Below are 18,239 nucleotides of genomic sequence, written 5' to 3'. Positions count from 1 at the left end.
ATATATATATATTTGCACTGTTTTCTTTTTCTTTCCTTTCTGTGTTTTGTTTTGTTTTAGATGCTGGGAATGGAACCCAGGGCTTAGCACATACTAGGCGAGTTCTCTACCACTGAGCTCTACCCCTACCAATTTATATTTTAAATAGGACACATTATTAGGAATAAGTATTGTGCATTTTGTAGATTAATTTACTGCATCACAGAAAGCCATGACATGTAACAGAAATGTTAGACACAAAGATCTCCATGTATATTCAAAAACTGTTCATGCTTTCTATCTTAAAAAATATATACTGTGGTTTCTCACAAGAAAATGATTACAGATGTAGTCCTGGGTAGAGGTAAAGCTAGAGGCAGGCAGAGTCGTCTTTCTCATTCACCAGAGGTCATTTGCCTGGCTTGTTGCCCTAGTCAGACACCGTGGTCAAAGTACAATAGACACCAGTCTTTGGTGCTGCATGTCCAGAGAACCAAAATCACCTTCTGAGACTTGTCCCATATCCAACACTGTATCCTTTAACTTTTTTCCAGATTTATTGAGAATATTATTTGTAATACAAATTTCACCTACTTAAAATATATGATTTGGTGTTTTTGTTTTATTTTGTTTTTGATACTGGGATTGAACCCAGGGAACACTATACTACCCTTGACCTACATCACTAATAGTTTTTTGTTTGTTTGGTTTTTTGTTTTTTGTTTTTATTGAGACAGGATCTTGCTAAGTTGCATGGTTGGCCTCCAATTTGCAATCTTCCTTCCTCAACTTCCCAAGTAGTTGGGATTACAGGCATGTACCACCATACTGGGCTCCAATTCAGTGGTTTTAGTATGTTCACACAGTTATGAATCATCTTCATTATCTAGTATTAAGACATGTCAATGCCCCCAAAAGGAACATGTACCTTCACTGTCATTTCTTATTCCTGATGCTTACCTCCCAACACCTACCTCTAATAGTCACTAATCTACTTTCTGTTTCTATAAACTTGCCTAATTTGGATATTTCATACCTGTGAAATCATGCACTCTGTGGCTTTTGGACTGCTTTCTTTTGCTCAGCATAAAGTTTTTGAAATTTATCCATGTAGTCACATGGATCATTAGTTCATCCCTTTTCATTGCTTAATATCAGTCCTGCTGGGAGTAGTGGTGCATGCCTATAATCCCAGAGGCTCAGGAGGCTAAGGCATATAAGGTAACAAGTTTAAAGCTGGCCTCAGCAACTTAGAGAGGCCCTAAGCAACTCAGCAAGACCCTGTCTCCATAATATATATATATGTATATATATAATATATATATATATATACATACATATGTATGTATATATACACACACATATATATAATATGTAATATACATAATTATATATATATATATATATATATATATATATATATATATATATATATATGCATATGGCTGAGAATATGGCCTAGTGGTTAAATGCTGCTGAGTTCAAACCCCAGAACCTCCCAAAAATAATCCAATCACACGAATTATTCTATGTGATTTGATTTTGTTTATCCACTCATCAGTTGATAGGCTTTTGAGATTTTCCCACTTATTCACTATTCTGAATAGATAGCACTACATTGAACATTCACAGATTAAGATTTTATGGAGATGTATGTTTTTATTTCTTTTAAGTATATACCTACAAGTGAAATTGGTGGGTTACACCCCCATTTTTTTTTCTGAATTTTTTTTTTTTTGCAATAAATTGTTAATAAAAAAGCTTTTGGAGATTTTGTGAACCTTTATCGAGTTTTTCCAATGATATCATTTTGCACATCTGTCATATGTTATTACAAATAGAATTGACATGTTTATAATATACAGAGATGAATCAAATTTTACCGTTTTTACATGCACTCAATTGTGATGTTGCCTGTGTACGTGAGTATGTGTGTGTGTGTGTGTGTGTGTGTGTGTGTGTCTTTAGTTCGCTGCAGTTTTATACAATGTGTGGATTTAAAAAATCATCACAATAAAGGAATGGAAGGTCTCATCACAAGAATCCTTCCTATTATCCATTATAGCCACACCTACCTTCTCTCTTCCTCCATTCTTAACCTCTGGTAGCCACTAATCTAGTTTTCATTTTCACTAAACTCCTTTAAGTAATGAAACTGTTGCAGAACCTGTGTCTATTTTCAGCCTGTACCAGCTATCTACAGCCTGGGACATCAAAAGATCTACTTTCTAATTTAATCCCCTGACACATTTTTTTGAACTAATTTCAGCAATCCCATTAGTTTTAACATATTTTTCCCGTTCTTCACTGAAACAAGGCCAAGGCAAAGTCCCACAAAACCACTGCACAAGGGGTTTGATAAACTTAATTAAATAAATGGCTGCTAAATGCAAAATGCTTCACAAGCATTTACTTAATTACTAGAATTAATTTGATCTTATTTATGTCTGTAGGCTGTGTATGTAGATCTGTAACTAATTGCAATCATGTGGCAAATATTATATTACTGAGGACACAGGGAGCAAGGAAAGAAATAGGAATGAAACATTTTTAAGGCCTTAAAAATATGAACTGAGATAAGTTTCTTGTCTGTTTCTATAGCTTTACAATAGGAATGTAAATGGAACAGCAGAAAAGCTACAGTTCTGACCTTGGTACTTGAAAAGGTGAGGTCTAAATAAAACTATTTTGCTGTCTGAATACTATCATTATCTTTAATGAGTGTGAGCATCACAAGGACATTTCAAATTGTACCTTAGGCAATAAATTAGCTGCCAGAACTATATTCAGACTATTTTCCTCAAATATGAAAACACTGATCCATCTGCTCTGTCCAGCTACATTATACATCTGTTCCCATTAATATAAAAATCTATTCTAAAGAGTCTTGATATGTCCACCATTGTCCTTTTACTGAGGAGCACATAGCGTTGAATGTACTCCTAATATTAGACCTTCAAATGACAGTCGGTTTATTAGTTGCTGTTTTTAAAAGAGACAAATCTTGCCACTGAAAAATTTATTTTGTTTTTCCCTCATCTCACGTCATCACTACAGAAAATGTGATGGCTCTTCTGTAGACAACCTCCAATGCTAAATGAGAAATTATAGAAAACACATCAGGTCGTTTTTATAGGCAGTTGATGGGAATTTATTCAACTTGGGCACTAAGTGCAGAGAACAACAACTTTGCCACAGAATCTTTTAGTTTTGCTCATTTCAACTGTTAGCAATAATGGGGATATTCAACTAATTTTCATTAAATGTTTCCCTTTTTGATTGAAAGAAAAAGATCTCTGCATTCTGGGAATTCATGGTCTTCCAGGGAAGACCAAAAATGGAATTCAAGGATTACTATAGACAGTGATGGAGACAGACAGGAGGACTGCCTAATTCAGACGAAGAATGCAGAAAGGCTACCTAGAGGAAGGAACCCTAGAATTTAGTTTTAAAGAACACGCACTCCATGCACCATTGCACTGCATCTTTTCAGAGCTTAAACTGTTCTTTGAAAAGAAAGATCCATCCTACATCCACCTGATAGAGGCTGAGCTCAGTGCTTCAGCATTTGCCTACTTTGTGTGAGATCCTGGATTCCACATCCACATAGTGAATACTTACTCGGCAATACAAAATAGGAAACTTCCCATTTTGTCCATCTGTGGTTTTATTTTATTTATGGTATATTATTTTTTATTCATAAGGTTTAGTTTTATAATTTTGTTTTCATTTTTTATTTTTAAATGTGAGTTTATCTGGATCTTATTTATTACTTCTGGCTTTTGAATTATTACTATAAAATTTTTGAAATTTCTAGTTTATAAAGAAAATCAGTCAGTGGTCCTCTAGTACAAGCATATATTTTACTTTTTAATGTTTAATTCTTATTTCATTTGTAATTTGATTCTAGCTTGCAGTATTAGATGTGGATCCAATGTTCTTTTTCCTATGTGGTTTACCAATTATCTCAACTTACTATACAGTTATATTTTTTCCTACTAATTTGAACTGTTACCTTTACCACCTACTAAATTTCATATTCACTTGGGTAATAATGTGTTACTCAAGCAGTGTAGGAAGAACAATTCCGTAAGCAAAAGAGTATGCTGTACTTCCTACTAGATTGAATGTGGCTATTTACCTTCAGTTACTTCTAAAGTCACATATAACTAATAGTAAATGATTTTTTTAATGGCTTTGCCAGCTGATCACAGGGGCACCTTACCACTTATCACCTCTAAATCTGAAAATTTGGAAAAGGGGGATTTCAAATGAGATTTTTAAATGCACTTGTCCTGGAGGTAGCTAAAGTAGAAGGTAGTCCAACTGGGGGAGCTGCTGATTTGCTTGCACAATACTAAAACCATGCACCAGAACACAGACAATAATGTGTATGATGTGCAATACTCCCTCATGCCCAGTTCCAACCTCACAAGCATAAAACAAATATGTGTACTTACTGCAATCCCTTCTACCTTCCAAATCTCATGTAAAATGTCCCTTGTGGAACATGCTATAAACTAAACTTATGCAGGGAAAGCAATGCTGAAAATGTAGCTCAAGCTTGACTTAAGTTTGTACAACTCAAGCTCCCCACAATGTTATAAACACAAAATGTCAAAAGAAGGCAAATATTCACGTAGACACATACATACACAACACAACACAAAACAAAACAGGGAAAACAAAAAGCAGAGGGAATAAAAGAGAAAAATACTAAAGGTTGGGAAGTGAGTCAATGAACAGTGTCCAAGTAGCTGATCTAAAAAAGTCAAATCCTAATTTACAATAGTGAAATTCAAGAAACAAAAATTTCCATTGCAAAATTCCCCAAAGGTGTAGGAACTGGCGATAGCAGCTACTTTTTACAAGTGGAGGGAATGGTGAATTTTAATAGAGAAAGAGTCATTTAAGTTTGTGTGACAGGTGGGTAGGTGACCAGTCCTTCTCCAAAAACTCTGGACACTTGGAGATTCTCTCCTCATCACTGAGAGAGAAGCCTGGAGGTTTTTTTTTTTTTTTTTTTTCTTTTGGGAGAAAACAGTCTCTGAAACTGGAGGAAAACAAGTATGGTTGAAGTAGTCAGTACCACATTGGAAGAGGTGTACATATGACAACATTTATGCATAGAATGTTAAAACCTCCCAGTCTTCTCCGTTCCAGTGATCTGTTAACCAAATATGTGTCCTTTAAATGTTAAACTCTAATACAGCTGGGAGTAAAGTCTGAAGACACTAAGATGGAATTCCCAAGAACTCATCTAGCTTGATATATCTACATTAATGTCCTCAGAGGGCAAACCATAGGAGTTTGCTTATAATTCAAAATTGTTGTCTTAGAAACCACTGTTAAATATGAGAAAATTATAAAAGACATCCTAACATCCCAGGAAGGAGTATTACAAGAAAGATAAGATAGAGAACAAAGCATAAGGCAAAATAAAGCAGGTAAACAAGTGCATACAGTTTGGAGTAAACAGCATGCACACAGAGAAGAAAATGTCAAGGAAAATATTATGTCTGAATATTCTCAGAGATCTGAAGGAAATACTGCATCCATGAATGAAGAATCATCTGCTATTTTAAAAAAAAAGACTATTCAAAGGGAATAGCACTCTAAAAATTTTAAAATGCAACAACTGAAATGGGCAAAATCTGAATATGACCCAAGCGCTCTTCAATGGGCTCATGATTAAACAAAGTGTCCTATATCCATTTTGTGAAATACCGCTCACAGAACATACTATTGAGACCCCAAGCAATTGGAATGGATCTCAAGGGAATTATACTAAATGAACAACAACAACAGCAACAACAAAAACAATTTCAAGACAGAATGTCATGCATGACAGTGAGGGATGTCCCAAAGAAATGACTATGACTAGCTTGGGATAACCCTAGGCAATACTGCAGCACTCTCTTTATTTCCCTCCCTCCTTTGCTTTCTTCCTTTCCTCCCCTCCATCTTTCTTTCTTGGTGTGTTTGTCTCTGGATTAAAATAAGGTGTATATAGTATTTGATGTGTTTTGTGCATTCTCACATTTTCTTATCACTTATTTGTTGAAGATACTGAGCAATCATCCCCACATTCTAAATCTAAAAAATTACATTTTTTTTACTCTTGTTTTTAAATTGTGTTGTTCTTAGTTTTATATGACAGTAGAATGTATTTTGACATATTATATGTACATGAAGTATAACTTCCCATTCTTGTGGTTGTACATGATGTGGAGTTACAATGGTCGTGTATTAATATATGAACACAGGAAAGTTATGTCTGATTCATTCTACTGTCTTTCCCATTCTCATCCCACTCTGTTCCCCCCACTCTTCCCTGTTCAATTAAGTGAACCTCCACCCTACCTATTGTGAGTCAGCCTCCGCATATCAGAGAGAATATTCGGCCTTTGTTTCTTTTGCAATTGGTTTATTTCACAGTTTTAGTGCTTATTTCACATGGGATAAAATGTGAGAGGGTTCAGAAGGGAAAGATCAGGTTGTGAGAGCCTTAAACTACTCAGTAAACTAATCCCTGATGGGATTAACTTTTGTGTTTGGTGAGTGGAGCTCACTTTGCTTCCTGATGATAACATGAGCTGCTTCCCTCTGCCATACTCCTCCACCATGGTATCCTGCCTCTCCTCAGCCCCAAGGAATGGAACCTACTATTTCTGGACTGAAATCTGAAACCATGAGCTCCTAAATAAACTTTTCCTCCTCTATGATTGTTCTGGATGCATCTTTTAGTCTTGGCAAAAAAAAAAAAAAAAAAAAAAACCTGACTAAAACATTCACTTAGCATGATAGCCTAGAATTCCATTCATTTACCAGTAACTGCCATAATTTCATTCTTCTTTATGGATGAGTAATATTCTATTGTATATATGCATCATATTTTCTTTATCCATTTCTCTGTTAAAGGGTACCTAGATTGTTTCCATAGCTTAGCTATTGTGAATTGAGTTCCTATAAACGTTGGTTTGGCTGTGTCACTGTAGTATGCTGATTTAAGTTCTTTGGATATAGACTGAGGAGTGGGATAGCTGGGTCAAATGGTGGTTCCATTTCAATTTTGCTGAGGAATTTCCATATAGATTTCTAGAGTGGCTATACCAATTTGCAGTCCCACCAGCAACATATGAGTGTGACTTTTTCTCCAAATCCTTGCCAATATTTATCATTACTTATACTCTTGTTAGTTGGCATTCTGACTGGAGTAAGATGGAATCTCAGTGTAGTTTTAATTTGCATTTCTCTAATTGCTAGTAATATTGAGCATTTTTTCATATGTTTGTTGACCATTCCTATTTCTTTTTCTGTGAAGTGTCTTTTGCCCATTTATTAATTGGGCTATTTGTTTTTTATAGTGTTAAGTTTTTTGAGTTCTTTATATATCCTTGAGATTAATTTTCTATTTGAGGTGCAGGTAGCAAAGATTTTCTCCTATTCTGGAGGTTTTCTCTTCATGTTCTTGATTTTTGCTGTAAAGAAGCTTTTCAGTTTGATAAAATCCCATTTATTGATTCTTGACTTTACTTCTTGTGCTTTAGGAGACTCATTGAAGAATTCAGTCCCTGAGTTGACATGATGGAGATTTGGGTCTACTTTTTCTTCTAGTAGGTACAGGTTCTAATGCTCAGGTCCTTGATCCTCTTGAGTTGATTTTTGTTCAGATAAGAGATAAGGGGTCGAATTTTAATTTAGTACATATGGATTTCCAGTTTTCCCAGCACCATCTGGTGAAGAGGCTATCTTTTCTCCGATGTGTGTTTAGGGTACCTTTGTCTAGTAGGAGATAACTATATTTATGTGGGTTTGTCTTTTTGTTTTCTATTCTCTACCATTGGTCTTCTTGTCTGTTTGGGTGCCCGTACCATGACATTTATTTTACTGTACCTCTGTAGTATAATTTAAGGTCTGGGTATTCTGATGCTTTCTCCTTCAACTTTTGCTATTCTGGGCTTCTTATTTTTCCAAATGAATTTCCTGACAGCATTTGACAAAACACAGTATCAATTAATGTTCAAAACTCTAGAAAAACTAGGGATAGTAGGAATATAACTAACATCGTAAAAGCTATACATGCTAAACCCAAGGCCAACATCATTCTAAATGGAGAAAAAAATGAAAGCATTACCTCTAAAAACTGGAACATGACAGGAAAAAATTAAAAGCATTCCCTCTAAAAACTGCAACAAGACAGGGATGCCCTCTTTCACCACTTCTATTTTAACATAGTCCTGGAAACTCTAGTCAGAGTAATTAGGCAGAAGAAAGGAATTTAAAAAGATACAAATAGGAAAAGAAGAATGCAAACTATCCCTATTTTCTGTCTACATGATTCTACATTTATAAGACCCAAAAAACTCCACCAGAGAAGTTCTTGAACTCATACATGAATTCAGCAAAACAGAAGGATATAAAATTAATACCCGTAAGCCAGGCTTGGTGGCATATGTCTGTAATCCCAAAGGTTTGGGAGGCTGAGGCAAGAAGATTTTGAGTTCAAAGCCAGCCTCAGCAAAAAGCAAGGTGCTGAGCAACTCAGTGAGACCCTGTCTCTAAATTTAAAAATACAAAATAGGGCTGGGATATGGCTTAGTTAGTTCAATCCCCGGTACCCCTCCGCCCCCCAAAAATTAACACCCGTAAATCAATTGTGTTCCTCTACATCACTGATGAATCAACTGAAAAAGAACTTAGGAAAGCTATCCCATTCACAATAACCTCCAAGAAAATAAAATATTTGGGAATCAATTTAACAAAAAAGTGAAAGACCTTTACATGAAAACTACAGAACACTACAGAAAAAAAAAAATGAAGAAAATCTTAGAAGATGGAAATATCTAGTATGTTTTGGGCAGAATTAATATTGTCAAAATGGCTATACTACCAAAAGCATTATACAGATTTAATGCAATTCTCATTAAGGTTCCAACGAAAAACTACATCCATATAGTGTAGCATGTTTTTTAACCTCTTTTGGTAAATCAGTGTTTAGGACTCAGAGCCTGATGAAACTCAGCTTCAATTTTTTGGCAAGGAAGTGTATGGACTTTTTGTTGTACCATCTTTAAGGTACCCTATAATCACTTTTAAGAATACTAAGATTTACTCATGAGTTTGAGTGTTGCTAACTGAATCCATGAATTAAAATATCTTCTATTAACTTCTTACCTAATGATTTTAGCAGTCCTTCATTGTTATTACTCTTTTGCTTCACTGGGTATTTTAAAAAGATGATTTTCAAGTTCTATTAGGCTCACTCACTCTAGATTTAATTTTCTTTTGTTTCCTTGGTGGTCCACCAGTACCCAAAACTACAGGAAAGTAAAATGGAATACTTTGAGAAAGAGAGAGAGAAATCACACTCACATACATATTATTAAAATATATTATTATTATATAATTCTTTTTATTATTAGTTATTTTGTAATCTCTTGTGCCTACTTAATGAATCAAACATTATCACAAGTATGTATGTGTTAGAATTAAAGATATCGTATAAATGGGGCTCAGGAGTACCCATGGCTTCAAAAAGCTTTTGGGAGTCTTGGGATATGTTTTCTACAGAAATGGCAAGTGGGCTATTGTATTCCTTTGCATTTTCTAGATTTGATTTTTTTCCAAACATTATCTTTTTGGATTGTTAAGTTGCTCTCAAACACAGTTAATACAACAAAAACAGAATGTGATCTGTATTATTTCTATTTTTCATAACAAGAGTTCATTTATTAGCAAGTTTGAAAGGTGCCCAAAGGACTTAAATGTATAGATGAGATAGATACTAGGAAATGCATAAATTTAACAATTACAGTGATTACTATTTTTGATACTGTAATTCTTCTATTAAATTGATTCTTCTGTTATTTTGACATGAATACAATTTTTGATAGTTTTCTTGTTTTTTCAAGTAATACAAGGTGTTTCAACCATTTCCTGCTCCAAACATGGAGTCAGTAAAACCCTTGTTATATTTTAATGGGAAAACACACTTAGAGACCTTTGTAAAGTAGATTGTTTATAGCGTTTTCAGTGATACAAATATGGAATGATGCTATGTTATTTAAAAATTAAATAATGAGTTCATGCTGATATTACAAACTCAAATTCAGAATTTTATGTGCTTTTTGTACTACAGATTTTATCTAATAAAACCTTACTTTACAATCACAAGAACATAATTGCTAGCTTTTTCTTGCTGTTTATACTAGTTTCATAATAAAATAACAATGCTTTTTAAAAATCACATTATTCACTATTTCAAGCCTTTTGTTATGCTTGTTTTTGTTTTTTGTTTTGATTTCCTAATAGAACAAACCCTACTTTATCCTACTTGTCAAATTACTGTGTAAATATCAAATGTTTTTAAGAATTTAAGTTCATAGTAATTCTAAAAATATTCTCCTTGGTCACTTTTAGAAAATGCTAGGTAAACCCTTTAGTGTTTTGAAACTGATGAATTAAAGGAAAACATCAGATATTTATCTTGCTTTTCCCATACAATCTTATTGTTAAGGGAAATCAAATCAGAGATAATTGACATTTGAGATTTATAAAGTATCCCCACTAACAAATCAGGAAGAAGTGTGTGTTAGTTTTTTGACATCATAAAAAAATTGAAGATAATGACCTTACAAAGACAAAATATTTATTTTGGTTTATAATTTTGGAGGATTCAGTCCATGGTTGGTTGGTCCCTTTGCTTTGGACCTGTAGCTGAACAGCGTATCATGGTAGGAACTATATAGGAGTAAAATTTCTCTCTTCGTGACCAGGAAGAAAAGGAGAGAGAGAGGAAATAGCTAGCACACCCCAATGTCTTTTAATGACATGTCCTCAGTTACCTAAAGACCTTCCACTAGGCCCCACCTCCTAATAGCACCATCTGAAGACCAAAGTACCATAGATCTTTGAGGCATATTCTGGATCCAAAATAGAGCACAGTGATAGACTTAGTGTAACCACTTGTCAGCTAGTTGTCTTTGGGCAAAGTACTTATATTTTATAAGCTCATTTATAGTGTATATGTAGAAATGCTTGTTACTAGGCTTGGCCCTTAGAAATCACCTGGTAACTGGGCCAAAGTTTAAGGAACTAGTGTTCAAAGAATAGTAGGCTACATGAGGGGATAAAAGATATCCAAATCCCAACATTTGTCACACTCTAGTGTGATCCTGCCCCATGAAGTCAAACAAAGATTTAATCAAGACCTATTCTATAGTTGCAATTCTTTCAGACCCTTGAGATCAGTTCTTTGGAGTGTGACTGGCTCAGTTACTTGTTTTGGAAGCTGAGACATCATCAAACATCATGCAATCAGAGGTCTGGCAAGCACTTGCTCTCTTGATGCTCTGGGAGTCTTTATTATGTAAACCTTGGTGCTAGAATATGAAAGACCACATGGGAAAGAACTGAAATTCCCATTTACTACCAAAATCTTCTCTGCCTCGGCAGCTGACAGCAGATGCAATGTTAGCCCTCACAGGTGATCTGAGCCTGGGCAAGAATAAACCAGCTAAGCCCAGCCTCAGTGGCTGACCTGCAGAATCTTGGAATGGTTTTAACTGAAAATCCGAGTGGCTTATTTTGTATATGTCTTTGTTTTTGTGAAAAAATAGAAAACTGAAAAATGGAGAATATAGATGACCGAAAATAAGTCAAATGGCACTGATTGCTAAAGCTGATATCAGGTTCATTTATTTCTCTCTGTGCTCTTCTTATGTTTCTGGATTTTGTGGTTAATAAAGAAGAAAATACTCAATAGAAATACCACTTGAAAGATTTTCTAGTTAATTTGTTTTTATTTTCTTTCAGTGATTAAGAAGGAACTATTATTTTTTTCCTTCTATTACTTATACTTTTGTTTGTAATTATTTGAAATACTTTAATGGTTTCAAAATTAAAAATACAAAACATCCAGGAAAGTCTAGTTTTTATCCTTCTCCCTATTACCTCACTTTCTCTCTCCCCCAATAGATATCTGTATATATTAATTTTTATATGAATATTTTGGGATACATTTTATATAATTGTTAGAAAATTTAGAATTAAATTTGTGATATATGTTATATATGTATGTGTGTATATGTGTGTGTATGTGTGTACATATGTAAAATATGAAGAGAGAGGAGAGAAAGAAAAACAAGGGAGTTAAGGGTTACTGGTTTTGTATAACAAGTCTCTTGAATAGTAATGGAACTGAAAAAACAGGTAAAGAACTTATCAAAAGAAAAAGCAGTAACATGAAATGAGGGCTATTAATTATAGTTCATATTAATCAAGTAACTTCTATGTGCCATACATAAATTATCACTTTGAATACTTACTAGGACCTTATAAAGTAGACTCTTTTTGGACCTACAGGTAAATGAGAAAATCAATGCTCTGAGAGTTGATTAGCTATCTCTTGTAATGAATCATGGCAAATCTTAGCTTGTGGAAACAACACGTATTATCATCTCCTAGTTCCTTTGGTTTTGTGTGCAGTTTAGAGGGTGGTTCTGGCCGTCTTTCATGCAACTGCAATCAAGATGTTAGCTGAGGTTGTTGTCACTTCAAGCTTTGACTCTGGATCTGCTTCAGTGCTCACTCTCATGGCATATCGCAGCAATGTCGGAGCTTGCTCACGTGGGCCACGTCACAGGGCTTCCCCATGACAAGGCATTTGGCTTCTACCACCAGGAGTGATACAGGAGCAACCAAGATGGCAGCCACTGTCTTTTTACAATCTATTCTTGGAAATGACATCTATCATTTTTGTCATATTCTGTTTAGTACAACAAGTCAATAAGTCCAGCTCACTCAGGGGGAAAAGATGGATTTTTGAACAGGATATGAATACCAGGAAGCATCCATCATGGGAATCACCTTAGGAGGTGTCTAGCACAGGTGAAGCTGTTTAAGCTATCATAGACAGGAAGTGGTAGTCCCACACTGAGAAACTGCCCAGTCTAACATTACGCAAGCACCCACATGCTTTATGGGTGACATTTTATCTTTCATAGGACAATAGCCATTCCTTGCATGTGGCTCTCTCTGTGGGAGTGTGAGGGTATTTGTGGCAAGGTCACACACATACAAATTGGCTTTCACATGTGTAACACATTCACGCATAGGGGTTAGCAAATACAAATGAGCTATAGGTGACGTTCACTATGTAGGGCACAAATGACAACACTCTCATTTACCTCCTGCTTCAGGAAATGTGCAGGAATACAAGAGAAATTTCCATGAATATAAGTATAACCTTGAATTCACTCTAATTTATAAAAAGTCAAACCCTCTCAGGCTTTAGAATTTTACTGGTAATGAATTATCTGAGACACCCCTCACACTTGATCATGACAAACTGCAGCTTCATATTTCTGGGATGGGGCATTAGTCACAAGGGGCAGGAGCTGGATAAGGTGAGCAGTTTCTACTACATCTTGGAGGCTGTGAGGAGCTACTAAAATGTTTTAAGCATGGTTGGGTGACACAATTGGATGTGTATCTGCTGCTCTGAACCACCACATTTGGGTCTGAACCATCAGATGACATTTTATATTCTCATGCATGAGACACCAGATGATGCCTCTTTACACTCCTCCAAATTCATGCATGCTGTTTAGTGAAATTCATGTTTCTCTAAACAACTGATAGATCAGTCAAAATCTTCTATTTGGGGATACCTGTGCCTGTCCTTATCCAAGCATCAAAAATTTCTGTGGCTGAAAACAGAAGGGCTTTGAGTTTTCTGGGGCACAGATTGATTGCCTAATCCATGGTTTTGTCTTTTAATGGCAACCACATCTGTTGACAAGAGTCAGGAAGTTAGTGCCAGTTCAGTCAAAATGGACTGAATGTGTTTTTTCCAACTACTCTGTCAGTTATTGTGCCCAGCTCTGGATATATAGACATTAGACAGTAATTTTGTACATCATTAGTAAAGACAGATGACTGCATATATGCATTTTATTTTTCTTTAATTCAGGAATCAAACATTTATTGAACCAGCACTGTGATGCTGGAACACAGTGTAAAATAACACATGGCTACTACTTATACAGATTTGGTATCCCATAGCATGATGGGAGCCATAATACTCTATGGGTGATTTTAGCTTAATGTACTGTGGGGGCAAGAGGGAAGGATATATAAATCATCAAAGAGGAGGGGCATATAAGAGGTGAGGGCAGACTGAGGAGGGGTATACTCTGTGAGCTGAGTTTAGAAGAATGGAAGAATGGATGAATTAAGATAAATGGAGGACAGGACTCTATCAAGTATTGGAAGGATGGTTTTTAAAGGCATGGGGGAACCAGCTGTGGCTATAAAAGAAGAGAAAGAAGGAATCATGCAAAGTACATACAACAGGAGGTACTGAACCTACAGGGGGAAATGCAGGGTCAAGCAAACTTCTCTGTCTCTTGCCTTTCTGTCTTTTCAGCCATCTATGAGAAATCCTGTGAGGTTTATAGGCACCAAGGGCACATGGCTGGATTCTTCTACATCGACTCTGATGGCAGTGGGCCCCTGGGACCTCTCCAAGTGTACTGCAACATCACTGGTAAGAGTGCAGAGTTTCTACTCAAGCATAAACTAGCCATTGGATGGTACAAAGCAGTGGGAAATCACGGGAAGGAGCCTCTTATGTGGACAGAAACATAGAGAACCAACTTCTTTTGGGGTAAATTGTTTTGATAAAGATAAGAATTATCAGCAAGGTTATTTTCAAAAGAGAGAGAGCGAGAGGAGAAAATCTGTTAATGGTCTTCATAATGTTTCACTGAATCAAGAATTAATTACCAAGTGTTTTCTGTCAAGCTTGCCAAGGACATGATCTCTCTTAAACTCTGAAAATAGAAAGAAAAGGAAAACAAACAAAAAACAAAACTTAAAGATCAGTGGGAAGCCCTGATTCAGTAATTAGGAAAGCTTCATTTGTATATGCACCTGAGGACTGTGGATCTGGGTGACTCTTAATATTCTCTCTGGGCTTCAGTGGTTCATCAGCAAAATGGGAATGATAGTTCCCACCCCCTAGAGTTGTAAGGATTAAATGCAACCATGTGTAAGTGTATGGAGAAGCAAGCCAGGCTGGTTATCCATTAGATGCCTAAAAAAATGGTGAGCTGTTTTTGTTCTTCCTAGAAATTTCATGATACCTTGAAACTTCTTTCTAAATCACAGAAGGACATAGAACAAGGCAATTAGTACATGGGTTTAGAAATGACATCTGATCACTAATTTTCTCTGAAATATAATTTCACAGTGCCAAACCTTGATTTAATCGTTAAATAAATATTCAACTACAGGAGCATTCCTACCATGTGGAGTGTCATTAATCAGCAAGTACACATTTTTTTTTTGTTTCTCTTTCAAGTACTTCTCTTTAGAGATGCCAGCTGTATCATATAATTAAACAGGAAAGTAATAGGGGTTCATTGAGTCCTCATGCCCCAGGTTTCTCTGCAAAAAGGCGACCACATGTATGAAGCTCTTTCTGTAGCTAGACACTGTCCTGAACACTGAGGATATGCAGAGAAATAAGACACAGTGACTATGGTTCATCAGCAGTAATAACTGGCATCATTTCCATGCAATCCTACAGGCAGAAATGCAAGCAAACCATTGCAAGAAATGACAAGTAAGAACACTTAGCTATTTAAGCAATTGCATCCAAAGGGCCAGAAATATTCTGCAGACCATGTTAGAGACCTGGAAATGGATGCAGTTTTATTGCATATTCACAGTACTTCATCTTTCTAAAATGAATGTATGCTAGCTGTTTTTCAGTAGCCCTAAAACATAATTAGAAATTGTATTATTGTTTTCTTTCATGGTTGTGATAACCTAGCTTGTTAGAAAACCTGGTACAGTACGAAGCTTCTCGGTGAATCTAGGATATTTTTAAAACATATGGAGTCTTGCTAAAAATGCAGGCTTCCCAACCTCAGAAATTCTATTTCTGTAAATGCAGTTTCTCTAAGTTTCCCAAGACATTCTAATGCAAATTCTCCTTGGTCTATGCTTTACCAAAAAAGTAATTTGGTTGCAGAATTGAGCAAAGAACATAAATGCCTCCTACTGAATGACCAAGTATGATGTGAAATAGTAGAATTGGTGGTGATGGCAATCATCTATTGAGCGTCAACTACCTTTGAGAACTGAATTGGGAGAGTACAAAGATTATACCTCTTTTTTCATATATGAATATATAACCAGTTTAACTCCACTTCATGTGCAACCACAAGAATGGGAAATTATACTCCATGTATGTATAATATACATTCTACTGCCATGTATAACTAAAAAGAACAAATAAAAATTTAAAAATATATATCTCTTTTAATCCTCACAATAAAGATCTGAGACAGATGTTCATTTTTTATATATTTATATATTTTATATAGTCCTTACATGGAAGGAGAGAGAATATTAGAATTTCATGATATGCTCAAGGTAATAAATTCTGCAATTCTGAGTCAAGAATTAGGAAACAATCAAAGCTTTCTGACTCAGTATGATTTATTTCACTGAAACTTAATTGGATATTTTGTATTGCATATGTTTTGCTTAAGTGGTATTTTTTAAAATAAAATACTCAGTGATAATAGTATGAAATTTGGGCCTAAAAGGAAAATATGAAGAAGATGTTAAAATCACCTAGAAGAAATAATCTAGACATTGCTATGTTATTATATTATTACAATTTGAAAGGAAACGTTTTCTATGAACACACATGTTCTACATGTATGTTATGTACATACACAGACATAATAATCTTGAAGTTTCATAAAGTCCATATGTAGGCTTTCATCCAATTGAATGGATGAAAAACTTGCTATTTGTGATCCTGAAGGATCAGAGACTTGAGTTGTGTCTAAAGGTGAGAGCTATGATGATCATGGGTTGGCATTTATTTTGCATATGATTATTTTGGTCATATGAAGTGGCAAAATAATTAGGTTTTACTTTTTTTTAGTTTTATTGATTTTATTTTTTAAATACATGACTGTGGGATGCATTACAATTCCTATTACACATATAGAGTACAGTTTTTTATATCTTTGTATATAGAGTATGTTCACGCCAATTCATGCCTTTATACATGTACTTTGTTTTTTTTTCATTACAATTCTTATTACATATATATACCACAATTTTTCATATCTCTGTTTAGATATAAAGAATGTTGACACCCAATTCTAGTCTTCATATATATACTTTGGATGATGATGTCCATCACATTCCACCGCCCTTGCTAATCCCCTGTCCCCTTCCTTTCCCTCCCACCCCTCTTCCCTACCTAGAATTCATCTCATGGGAGGATTAGGTTTTATTTTGTCATAAAGTATGTATAGAAATAAAAGCAAGGCTATGTTAAGGCTGAATTATCAATTATCATATTTTATTGGCAAACACTTTTCCAATGTACAAATGTAATGATGATTAAGTATGCATCTTTCTCTTTGTGAGTTTTAAATCTCCAATGCTCTTAAATGTGATTTATAACACTATGAAAAATGTGAAAAACTAGTCCAGGAAAGACAGGAAGGGAATGATGAAGATAGTGAAGGAGAAAGGAGAGAAGAAATGGAATACAGAGGATCAGTCTGTTTTTACCTCTGATTTTTGAAAACACAAAGCTACTCTTCTCTGCCCTTTTGGAGCAAGCAAAGTAATAGTGTTACTGAACCAGACCCATTTTGTATTCTGTGCAAGATGCCATTCACTGAAATGATGAGTTTTACCAGAGTTTATTCATGAGGTGATCAAGCATGTCTTCCATCCATCTCCCTAAGGACAAGCCTTAGGTGTATGAAGCAGGATGGTCTAAGGTAAAGTGGAAGACAATTGGAGGTTTGGAGAGGTGAAGTACTCAGTGATCTGTGCATGCATAATCAAATTTCATGGCTCTTCATAGGATGCAGGTTGAGAAAATGGTGGTGTTAGCACACTCTGGAGGTGGAGTTTTGACTTTCTGAAATCAAAATCATCCAGCAGATAGATATTTGCCCAGGCCCAAGGGAAGGGCAGGTGGTTTCAACCATTTGGAGCTAGACAAAAGGGGCCTCTAGGTCCCTGGAAAACAACATAGGCAACCGTTACCATCATGACCCACGCATCAGTGGTGTTATCTATAGCAAAGCTATTGGAATCTAATAATATATTGCTTAGCTACATGACCTCTAAAATCAGTGATTTTAAAAGTCAGCTCAAGGAAAGTACAATGTATTAAATTTAGAGGGTTTATCTGAGTTTTTTCTCAGTCT

The 18,239-nt window shown here is 35.3% G+C and overlaps 1 protein-coding gene across 3 annotated transcripts in view; it reads left to right on the top strand.

The window, feature by feature from the left end:
* Window positions 1–18,239, top strand: part of Cntnap5 (contactin associated protein family member 5) — a 791,405-nt gene that overhangs the window by 500,479 nt on the left and 272,687 nt on the right. For all 3 annotated transcript variants that reach the window (XM_076865870.2, XM_076865869.2, XM_076865868.2), the window contains exon 12: window positions 14,411–14,530. In XM_076865870.2, coding sequence (XP_076721985.1) covers window positions 14,411–14,530 — 120 coding nt within the window. The remainder of the gene's footprint in view (window positions 1–14,410; window positions 14,531–18,239) is intronic.

This window comes from Callospermophilus lateralis, chromosome 9 (genome assembly GCF_048772815.1).
Source record: "Callospermophilus lateralis isolate mCalLat2 chromosome 9, mCalLat2.hap1, whole genome shotgun sequence".
NCBI classification, from domain to species: Eukaryota; Metazoa; Chordata; class Mammalia; order Rodentia; family Sciuridae; genus Callospermophilus; species Callospermophilus lateralis.
The sequence above is the reverse complement of the archived record's forward strand: the minus strand, read 5'-3'. Positions and strand labels throughout refer to the sequence as shown.